We start from the raw sequence: 11,467 nt of genomic DNA on the forward strand, positions 1-11,467 counted from the left end.
GAGTTTCAAACTCAAAAGATTCGATTTGTATAACTCGCTCAAGGACAACTTATATATATTCCACCCTTTTAAGATTAATTCAAAAGAAAGATTATTAAGATTGAAAGAGAGTAACGGGAAAATTTTCTTGGTTAATGAACTGAATAATTAGAGTAATGTTTTACGTACTGAAAGGCGCCACGTCGCGCGCAGTACATAATTAATGCTGAAGACAAAGTATATGTCCCCCATCTGAGTAAGCTATCTGCATTCTTATCTCTAAAATTACATATGTGGACCGAAATCGATCTAAGTACACATGCCTAGCTGTTGATCAATACGCATAATGATGTAAACTATCTGCAGTACATATGGGACATATAGCACCATATATTCAGCCAGTTCCTTAGAGCCAACGCATGCGCAAATGATGCTAGGGGAGACCAGCAGTCTAGTTTGACAAATAAGTTTGTGACAAATTAAAAACCAAAAGAAAGAAGATTAATAAAGTTCTGTTAAAGATCATTATGCACAAGAAGAGTTGCAAACAATTAGCCGAAGGAATTGATATCTGACCTCACAAGTACTGATCAAGCCTTGGCAACTTGGTCATTCGTAGACCTAGGGATAACAACATGTTACTTGTGACGGAGACGCTCTCTAATAAGTGCTGAATGCATCAAGAAAAAACGTGCAAAAGAAACTAGAAGATTCGCCAGCCCAGCCCGCCAGGAAAGAATCACTGAAGGCTGAAGGAAGTAAACATAGAAGGGAAGTTGATCAGCTTATAATTTTATCTTCTAAGCGTAGCAATTGTCAAAATAATATAAAGGTAAATTTCAAGATCGAATTCATAAGAACAATAAAAATTAAGCAAATTTTTTATAATGACAAGTTAAAATATTGATGTTTATGGTGACAAGAAATTTTGGAAAAAAGAAATTCTTGAACTAAAATGTGGACTATTTACTAAGTAAATGTAGACTGAATTAAGAGTATGATTAATAGCTATTTTGGAAATTCAAGCTCAATTAAACTGAAAATAAAAATAAATCTATAATTCTAAAATTACGAAAACTAAGAAACTTAGAGAAAGTGTGTAGTAAATGAATTAAACTTGTAAGAAACAATAAAATAAACACTTAGAATGTAATTTTCACCCACTGATTTGGTAATGGATTTACTTCTCTTTTCATCTTCTCTCAATCATACTCTTATTCCTAGAAGTTATGGTCGGATAATATAGCAATAAACCACAATTCTTATCCTAACAAAACTACTTGATAGATTATATAACAATTGTAAAATAGTGAAAGAAAGCCATCAAAGTCTTGTTACTTGTTCAAGTATCAATTGTGTCTTTATATCTATAACTAATCTAAACCAAGAACAAAGAACTTCAATCTTTTCTAAATATAAATTGAAATATTATCTAACAAGTTAATCATTGAAATTACATAACAGCGAAGGAAATCCATACCAAACTAGTCATAAGTTACTAATTGAATCTCACGCCTAAAAATCTAGGCTACCATCTCTAAATTAATAAAATGCTCAAAAGTGATAAACTCTAACATTTTCAACTTGTTGTATGAAAATAACTGCAGGAGAAAACTAAAACTGGAAATACAATCTCAGTAAAGAAGAAGGAAACGAAAAAAATTGATATTGCTTTCCGTAAATTGATGCTAGAGCATGAATGCCACCCAGGTTCTAAACGAAAACAGGGGTACGAAAATGTAAAACGTAAAAGCCAACAAAAAAATCCCAAAACCTCTCGAGAGTTTCGTCCAAAACAAAAAAAAAAACTCTGCTGTCGAAAACTAAACTACCGAAAAATAATAAAACGTAAAAGAAGAAAGGAATTGAAACTAGCGCCGCCTAAGGCCACTGACTCCACCCCCCTTTATAGTCTGTAAACCCAGGAAAAATAAAATAACTAGCCGCTGAATCAATGCTGAAAAGAAACAAAAAAAAAAATTCAAATGAAAGAGAGTTGCGTCCAAAGCAGACGCCTCAAGGTCTGAAACGAAAAAAAAAAACAAGCTAATCACGAAAAGAAATAATGAAAATAAAACTGCCCTTCCAAAAACCGACCTCCTACCCAATAAATCCTCTAGCCAGTCCAAAAATGTCCATCGACCCAGTCAAAGAATTCGGCCTGAAGAAAAATTGCAACATTCCGTAGCATCTGCTTTGTTCTTGCGAGACCAGCTTTGCTCGTGATTTGGTGCTACAGTACAAGTTGAGGAACGCTGCTGTTGCTATTGTTTCCGTGAGGCCACTTTCCAATACACTGCCGGCTCTAAGTGTGGTCCTCCCATTCTTTTATTTGCCAGTTTAATTGATAACACTTTTTCAAAAATGTCATACATCAATTAGGATTAAGTGTTCACAATGAGAAGGAAAAAATTGAGATATTAATTTTGATGTGGCACGGATATATAATAAATCTTTTTAAGTGTAAATGATTAGAATTTATCAATTAAATAATCAACTACATAATTAAGTGCTTAACTATTTTTTTGGTTAAACAATTAATTCACTTAAATAGTTTAATCATGCAATTTTTACACTTTATCAAAAGTCAAATATGTAAAGGTGAAACTAAGATTGTTAGAGTTGCCACAGCAAGCCAACTCAGCACATTGCTCCAGCTCAATGCACCTAAGACGTGCTCCAGCTCATCAAGATGGTTCTGGACTGAAACATGTTGTAATTCTGTTTTATACAGATTGTACAAGTTAGTTAGGGATTCTTTTCTTTTATTCCTTTATGCTTACTAAATATAGGTAGTGTAGTACACTATACAATTTCAATTAATTTGAGTGCAAGTAACGTACCTTTTTGCAATAGACTCGTCTGCATTTCATCTCTACAATAGACTCCTCTACATTTCACCTCTCTTTTCTGCATTCTCTGCATCTCTGCATTCTCTGCTTTACTGCAGATGACCAAGGTTTCCAAAACCAGCATGGTATCAAGAGCCAACTGAAATATCTTCATTTTTTTTTTCTTCTTTTCTTCTTGCTCCTCAATGACTACTGAAGAACCTCCTAAAACTACTCCCATAAACCGTAACCCAAAGGACCCTTCTAGTCCTTACTTTCTTAACCACAATGATGGTCCAGCAACACTACTCACCACCCATCCCCTTACTGCTGAAAACTACCACTCCTGGGCACGCACAGTATGTCGCACATTGAGAATTAAAAAGAAATTGGGTTTCATTGATGGTACTCTTCTTGAACCCCCTTCCATCGATGCCTTGTTAGAACCATGGCTTGAATGTAATGATATAATTATAACTTGGCTCCAAAATGCAATGTCCCTTGAAATCAAAAACAGTGTTGTTTATGTTGGCACTGCCCATGATTTGTGGACTGAACTCGAGCAACATTTTGCCCAAAACAATGGGCCACGCATCTATGAATTAAAACAATCCATCCACAACCTTACTCAAGGTGATGATTCTGTCAGCCTTTACTTCTCCAAACTGAAAGGTTTGTTGGATGAACTTCTTAATTTTGAGTTTATTCCTTCATGCTTATGCGGTGCCATGAAACTTGTTCTTGAGAATCAACAACGAGATTGGATGATGAAATTTCTTATGGGCCTCAATGTTTCATTCAGCAACATCAAAGCTCAGATTATTCTTCTCAAACCCATCCCATCCTTGAGTGAAGTTTATGGTCTCGTTCAACAAGAAGAGAAGCGTAAGCAGATCTCCTTCCCTCCTACTCTCCATGACACATTTTAGCTACCAAAACTCAATATTCCCCCAACAGATACAGCCCCAAGCCTTCTTTCTCCAAACGTCGAGACAAGTTGTTTTGCATTTTTTGTAAAGTCTCAGGTCACTCTCTGGATAAGTGCTTTAAGGCCAATCCAAATCTTGATAAACCCACATGTACACATTGTAATCTTGTTGGTCACACTGCAGAGAGATGCTACAAATTGCATGGCTACCCTTCTTGCCATAAGCTTGCCACTCGATTCAAAGGTTTTGACCCCTCCATCAACCAAATTAGTCTTTCTCACCAAGAATAGATCAATGAGAATTCTCAAGAAGGTCTAACTAAGGAGCAATATCAACATATCATTACTTTACTCCAGTCACAAGCTATAGAGCCAGCAGCAAACCAGGTTTAATCCATCCATTCATCCCCAGTCTGCCCTTCTTCCTCAACCATGTCTGGTATAGCTTCTTGTTTCTCGATTTGTCATACCACATCTTCACATTATGTTCTTTGGATAATAGATACTATGGCAACAAATCACATGATCTGTTGATCCTTTTTCTATACTTCTCCGCCCACAAAAGTTGATTTCAAAGTCATTTTTCAAAATGGTAATCATACCAATGTTACTCACAAGGTGTGATGACCTGCTTTCGCGTGTATTTTCGCTGAAGGGTTGTTTTTATTTTAATTAATATATTAGTTTATTTATTTTAATTTATTGTGTTTTAAAATTGGTTTTTAATTTATTTGATATTGTGTTTTATTTATTTTAGTCGTTTTACAGTTTTTTAATTTCGTTTCGGCGGATTTGTTTTGTTTTCCTGGAGTGAGGATTGGACCTCATTTTTTTCCTACATTTCTTTTTTCCTTTTTCCTTTTTCTCTTTTTCTCTTTTCTTTTTCTTCTTTCTTTTCTTTTTCTTCTTCTTTTCTTTCCTCTCCACGTCGACTCTCTCTCTCTCTCTCTCTCTCTCTCTCTCTCTCTCTCTCTCTCTCTCTCTCTCTCTCTCTCTCTCTCTCTCTCCCTCTCTCTCTCTCTCTCTCTCTCTCTCTCTCTCTCTCTCTCTCTCTCCTCTCCCGCGCCGTAAACCACCTCACCCCTCGACCCACCGCCGTCCGGCCGCCGTGCGGCACACCGCCCCTACCGGTCGAAACCTCTCCCTCCGGCACACCTCCCCACCAAATCCTAGCCCCATCCGGCTAGCCGTTTGGCCGAAAAACGCCCTTGAAGCCCCCACGCTTTTTGCCCCGATCCGTCGCCGTCCACCACCTCTTCACCACTTCATCACAGGTCCCTTGCCGTCCTAACCCACCCATTTCCGGCCTCCAATAGTCACCGGAACAGCTCCCACGAGCTAGCTTTCCATTTTGAGAAATCCGGCCATCAACCTCCATTTCCGCCGCCACCCACGGCCAACCACCACTTCCAATAGCTTCATAATCATCCTTAGACCATTCCCTATCAATCCCAAGCCCTGGTTTGTCCCCGTTCAAAAGTGAGTATTTTACAACCCATGGCCACAGTGAATTTTCACTGTTACGTTGCTTTTTCTCCGCCGTTTGCAACGCCGCGAGCTTTCTAAAAATACCATATAGCGCTGTAAGTATTTTCCACACCCTATTTTTAGATTTAAATATATATTGCTCAGTCTATAATTTTATCTGCTGGTTGGTTGATTCCGGACTGAGTCCGAGGAGTTCGGGGGTCGGATGGATGGAGGACGGAGTTGCTTGTTTTATTGATATATGTTGGTTGATTATTTTTGTGCATTGATATGGCATTTACATGGTGCATGCATGTGTGTTTTTATTTAATTGAGAAAAGTCTGTTTTATTGGTGCAAGTGGACTTACGGGTGCGTGTGTATCACGACCCCAAGCCGGGATGGGGTATTATCTCGGTGGAACTCCTCTGGTCACTCGGGAGCGGAATAAACTGAGTGATATCCCCTGAGTTGTCGCTGGGTGACGACGGGAGCAGGGCCTAGGGGATGCTTGGTTACGAATGCACCGGGCGCGGAACCGGGCATCGCTCTACCCGCCGACTCCGTGGCCCTTTGCTGGCGAGGGCTAGAGGATGCTTGGCTACGAACGTGCGGGGCGCGGAACTGGGCATCGCTCGTTAGGTGTCACATGCGTGGTGGTACTATGCGGTGTGGCACTGGAGCCAGGGTGTGCGGATGACCCCTAGGGGAGGTCATGGTGCATACGGATAAACTGGATAATGGTATGAGATGGTTATAGGCCAAATGTGACTTTTGGCGTGATATTTGGAAAGGGTTTGTTTTTTTTTGAGCCAAATGGAATTTTTGGTGTGCGTGGAAAAATATGTTTTTATGGGTTTGCGCATTGGCATCACTTCATGCATTTTGTTTGAGTTCTATATGCTTTTATCCGGTGGTGTTTGGATTTTACTTACCTGCGGTATCATTTTTGGTTTCGTAGATTTTGGTGCAGGATTCGAGGTCGAGGAGGAGGAGGCTGAGCCCGAGGATGCGGCTCCACCGGGTTGCTGATGTTATGTTTTGTAATTGGTTTTAAATCTATGTTTGTATCTTGTAATATTTTATTTATGTATGTTTTAAACATTTTGTATTATATTAAGAAAAATTCTATTACTTAGTTATATGACTTTCGTTATCCGCTGCGTGTTTCTTTGTGCACATATGTTGCTTTTGCACACACTTGGCACTCGTCGTTAGGGTGGTGACCCGGGTTGTCACCATCCGGACGTCTCGATTTTCCCGTGTCCGTGCATGGGGATTTGGGGGCGTCACACAAGGGCATTGTTAAACTTAACTTTGTCATTACTCTAAAAAATGTTCTATGCATCCCATCTTTTAAATTCAATCTCCTTTTAGCAAACAAATTAACTCAAGACATCAACTCTTGCTTTGTTTTCTTTGCTAATGAATGTTATGTGCAGGACCTTTCTTCTTGAAGCACGATTGGGAAGGGTGAGGTTGTCAATGGACTTTACCACCTTCGGTTGACAAGAGCATCTCCCACATCCTTATCCTCCTTTTTATCCAATTTACTTTTCAATAAACAATCTGTTTCTGCCTTTGTTACTTCTCAGAAAGAGATTCACAGCTTATGGCATTGTAGAATGGGGCATTTGTTAGACTTACGCCTCTCTTTATTACAAAAAGATTTACCCCTTTTAACTTCTATAAATTCAATTGTACCATGCTCTACATGTCATTTATCTAAACATCATAGCTTGCCTTTTCCTCTTAGTAACAACCGTGCCTCAAAACCATTTTACCTCATCCATTGTGACATTTGGGGACCTTGTTCCCAAATGGCATATGATGGATCAAAATACTTTTTAACAATTGTTGATGACTTTACCAGATCCACTTGGGTCTACTTAATGAAAAACAAATCTCAAACTCGACCCTTACTTCAATCTTTTTGTTCCTTAATTGAAACACAATTCCAAACAAATCTTAAAGCCATTCGAACTGATAATGGAAATGAGTTTTCAATGACTGATTTTTTCATACAAAAAGGAATTGTTCACCAAAAGACTTGTGTCGAAAGCCCTCAACAAAATGGGGTTGTAGAACGAAAGCACCAACATATTTTAAATGTTGCTCGAGCCTTAAAATTTCAATCTGGTGTTCCTTTATCCTTTTGGAATGATTGTATTTTAACAGCCACCTATCTCATTAACAGAACACCATCCCCCAATTTGCAAAATAATAGCCCATACCAACTGCTTTTTCAAGAAAAACCATCCTACCAACACTTGAGAACCTTCAGCTATCTTTGCTATGCATCCACTTTAAAACAAAACCGACATAAATTTGACTCTTGGGCAATAAAATGCATTTTGCTTGGATATCCATTCAGAATCAAAGGCTACAAGTTATTTGATTTACTCAGCCAGTCCATTTTTTATGAAAACATTTTTCCTTATAAAACTGCATCTTCACATTCTTCCACTTCACCGTCCCCCTCCACATCTCAGTTTCCAGCCCTCACTATCGATATCATCAATCAATTCCCACACTTACACCCTGACATGCCTTTACAATACCCTCCATTACAGCATACTATTGACTCTCCAACAGAACCAATTCCACCACAGCTCCACTCACATATCGACCCTACAACAGAACCAAATCCATTACAACCCTCCTCACCTTCCACAGAAACTTTCACATCACAACAAGCTTCCCCTCCACTTCCTTCTAACACTTCCCTATATCAACCTGAACCCATCACAGAAAAAAATCTTCCTCCCCGCAGATCAAAAGGCCAAAAAAATTCCCTGCTTACCTCCAAGACTATTCTTGTCAACAGGTCCTTGCATCCACTATTTCCTTTTCAAGCTTAGAGACTAAAGGTAATTCACTAAACACCCTTTTATATCCATTACATTCTGTCTTGTCTCATGCTAAATTGTCTCCCAAACATGCTGCTTTTTCCATTTCTATACTTCAACACACTGAACCTTCTACTTATGCACAAGCTGTGAAAAGCTTAGACTGGCGTATTGCCATGGATAATGAGATTGCCGCCTTAGAATTGAACAAGACTTGGGATATTATTGATATGCCTATTGGCAAAAAGACTATTGGTTCAAAATGGGTCAATAAAATTAAATACAATTCAGATGGTAAGATTGAAAGATACAAAGCACGTTTAGTTGCCAAGGGTTATACTCAAGAGGAAGGTCTAGATTATCATGAGACATTTTCACCCGTAGCCAAACTTGTCACAATAAAAACCTTACTAGCCATGGTTGCCATTAAAGGGTGGAAACTACACCAATTTGATGTTCATAACGCATTTTTACATGGAGAATTGAAGGAGGAAGTCTACATGAAAATACCCCCTAGATGCTCAGTTCAAGCAAAGAACAAAGTTTGCAAATTAAATAAGAGTTTATATGGCCTCAAGCAGGCATCTCGGCAATAGTATGCCAAATTTTCTTCCTCTTTGTTGCAATTTGGGTTCACTTAATCAAGAGCTGATTACAACCTATTTACTAAAGGTAGTGGTTTATCCTTTCTAGCACTACTTGTGTATGTTGACGATATTGTTGTAGCTTCCAATGATCACCATGATATTTCAGATCTCAAGACTTTCTTAGAGTCGAAATTCAGGATCAAAGATCTTGGAACACTTAAATACTTTCTCGGTTTGGAGGTGGCTTGCAACTCAACTGGAATTCAACTATGCCAAAGGAAATATTTCCTGGATATACTTGATGATGCTGGCTTAACTGCTTGCAAACCTAGCTTGATTCCAATGGACCCAAAACTGAAGCTCACTAAAGATGATGGCCAACTACTACATGATCCTTTAGAATTCAGAAGGCTCATTGGGAGACTTCTCTAATTGACAATCACATGACCATATCTTTCCTTTTCTGTCAATCTACTCAGTCAATACATGAGTTCACCTTGGGTTCCACATCTTCAAGCAGCTTACAAGGTGCTACACTATGTAAAAAAAATCTCCTTGCCAAGGTTTATTCTTCCCTGCTGCATCTTCTTGTCAATTAATCTCTTATTGTGATTCCGATTGGGCATCATGCCCAAATACAAGAAAATCCACCACTAGTTATTGTGTGTTCCTTGGGCAGTCCCTCATTTCATGGAAATGTAAGAAGCAGTCCACCATCTCTCGTAGTTCAGCTGAGGCAGAATACTGTTCTATGGCTGCTGCATCTTGTGAACTTGTCTCGCTCAAGTACTTACTTGCTGACCTCATGATCCCTCATCCCCAACCAGCTCTACTTCACTGTGACAGTAAGCCAGTCTTCCACGAAAGGACCAAGCACATCGAATTAGATTGCCATCTAATTCGGGATAAAATTCAAGAGGGCATCATCTCAACTGCACACACACCCTCTTCTTGCCAATTAGCTGACATCCTCACCAAAGCTCTCTATTCTTCAATGTTCTATTCCTTATTGACCAAGATGGGAGTTATTGACATACACTCTCCATCTTGAAGGGGGATGTTAGAGTTGCCACAACAAGCCAACTCAGCACATTGCTCCAACTCAATGCACCTCAGACGTGCTCCAGCTCATCAAGATGGTTCTAGACTGAAACGTGTTGTAATTCTGTTTTATACAGATTGTACAAGTTAGTTAGGGATTCTTTTCTTTTATTCCTTTATGCTTACTATATATAGGTAGTGTAGTACACTGTACAATTTCAATCAATTTGAGTGCAAGCAACGTACCTTTTTGCAACAGACTCCTCTGCATTTCATCTCTCTTTTCTACATTCTCTGCATCTCTGCATTCTCTACTTTACTGCAGATGACCAAGGTTTCCAAAACCAACAAACATAAGGCCCATAAGAGATCAACCATTCCAAGGAGGTGATCTCCATAAAAGGAGATTTTTCTTGTTTTCGTGTGAGACTCGTTACAATTATTATATAACAAAATGTACCCTTGGTGGCGCTATATATGGATCCAATGTTGATTTATACGATGCCACAACTTGAAGAAAGAAACACAATGCTTCCAGCTGACAATGCCTTCAGAAGAGGATGTGAAAGTTGGCTCAAGTGACAAGCTAATTCGAAATTAAGTAGTACGGGCCATTATCAGCGAGAAATGATCTTCGGATTTGTACGTACTCCATTGTTGATCGATTTCATTTTGTTTGTTCCAACATTGTTAATCTTGATATACATCATAATTTGCCAACCCAACATGATCATGCCCGACAAAAGCAGTTGGTATTAATTATTCTAACTTAAACGAGAATAAGAAAAGTTCTCAAAAATACATGATCAAGTATTGTGTGATATTACACTAGCTAAAAAGCTGTCAAACATATTGAAAGCATTGATTCTATAGAAAAGAGGGTGAAATAAATTGAGCACGCAGGAGAAAGAAACTTGTCCATAGATCATCCACCATTGATCAGAGCTGATAAGGATTGGATGGATATTATCCCCTCCTCTCGACCCACATGGCAAGCCCACAAGGGATCTTTGGGGAGTGAGTCAGAGTGCCTGACCAAAGCCTAGTGACCCTCTTCTAAAAGGAGTCTATGGGCCACTAATTCTATAACACTCAACCCATGAGCAAATCCCACCCAGGAAGGAACCCACGGGTGGCAAAAGCAGATGATAAAAGTTAAATGGGACTCACCACCCTAACACCTCCCATTGACACCCAACTCTCGGGAACCTGTGCAAGTAGATGGACGGGAGATGTAGGGAACCCTTGATCTCCTGACAGCAGGCATGGAGATGGGTTGACAAGGAATGTCTACAGGGTAAAGTGAGTCAAGAAGAGACCAAGATCCATTGGGATTTGGCAAGAAATGCAAACTGAATTTTTAAATAAATTTTTTTTCATCCATAGAACAAATGCCTTGAAAAAAAAAATCATGAATTTTTGCCAAAATGATTTGGAAAATTTTTATCATTGTTGGTAACGATTCAAAGATCTTTTAAATGCATGCCCTCACCATGGATATGAGAATTTGAGAGTCATTAGTTTTTTCTGTGAGGGGTTGCAACAAAAAATGAGACAATTTGTAGAAACCATGTGCAATGGTGAATTCTTCAACAAAGAGCCTGAGGAAGCTTTTGATTATTTTGATTATCTGGCTAAAAATGCCGAATCTTGGGATGTTTCCGACTTGTATGATATATTTGGAAATCAGAAATGTGTTAGTGGGGGTGGTAAATATCATTTGAAAGAAATTAATGATTTACATGCTAGACTTGCATTGATGTCTAAAAAGTTAGATTCTCTAAAG

At 38.9% G+C, this 11,467-nt stretch overlaps 1 protein-coding gene, 1 long non-coding RNA gene and 1 other non-coding gene across 3 annotated transcripts; 1 reads left to right on the top strand and 2 right to left on the bottom strand.

Moving 5' to 3' along the window:
- Positions 1-106: 106 nt before the first annotated feature.
- LOC122292467 lies at positions 107-2,310 on the bottom strand. The gene is made up of 3 exons (XR_006236930.1): positions 2,077-2,310; positions 556-728; positions 107-430 (listed from the first exon to the last, which is right to left on the bottom strand). It is a non-coding gene; the product is annotated as an uncharacterized LOC122292467 (long non-coding RNA).
- A 706-nt stretch (positions 2,311-3,016) lies between these two features.
- LOC122290927 lies at positions 3,017-3,739 on the top strand. Its single transcript, XM_043098595.1, has one exon. The coding sequence runs from the start codon at positions 3,017-3,019 to the stop codon at positions 3,737-3,739; it is 723 nt and encodes a 240-aa protein (XP_042954529.1).
- A 7,334-nt stretch (positions 3,740-11,073) lies between these two features.
- Positions 11,074-11,181, bottom strand: LOC122293046. Its single transcript, XR_006237103.1, has one exon. It is a non-coding gene; the product is annotated as a small nucleolar RNA R71 (small nucleolar RNA).
- Positions 11,182-11,467: the final 286 nt, after the last annotated feature.

Source organism: Carya illinoinensis, chromosome 13 (genome assembly GCF_018687715.1).
Source record: "Carya illinoinensis cultivar Pawnee chromosome 13, C.illinoinensisPawnee_v1, whole genome shotgun sequence".
NCBI lineage: Eukaryota > Viridiplantae > Streptophyta > Magnoliopsida > Fagales > Juglandaceae > Carya > Carya illinoinensis.

What these genes read in the sequence shown, in the direction of transcription:
- LOC122290927 (XM_043098595.1), top strand. Translation starts at nt 3,017, where the DNA reads ATGACTACTGAAGAACCTCCTAAAACTACTCCCATAAACCGTAACCCA.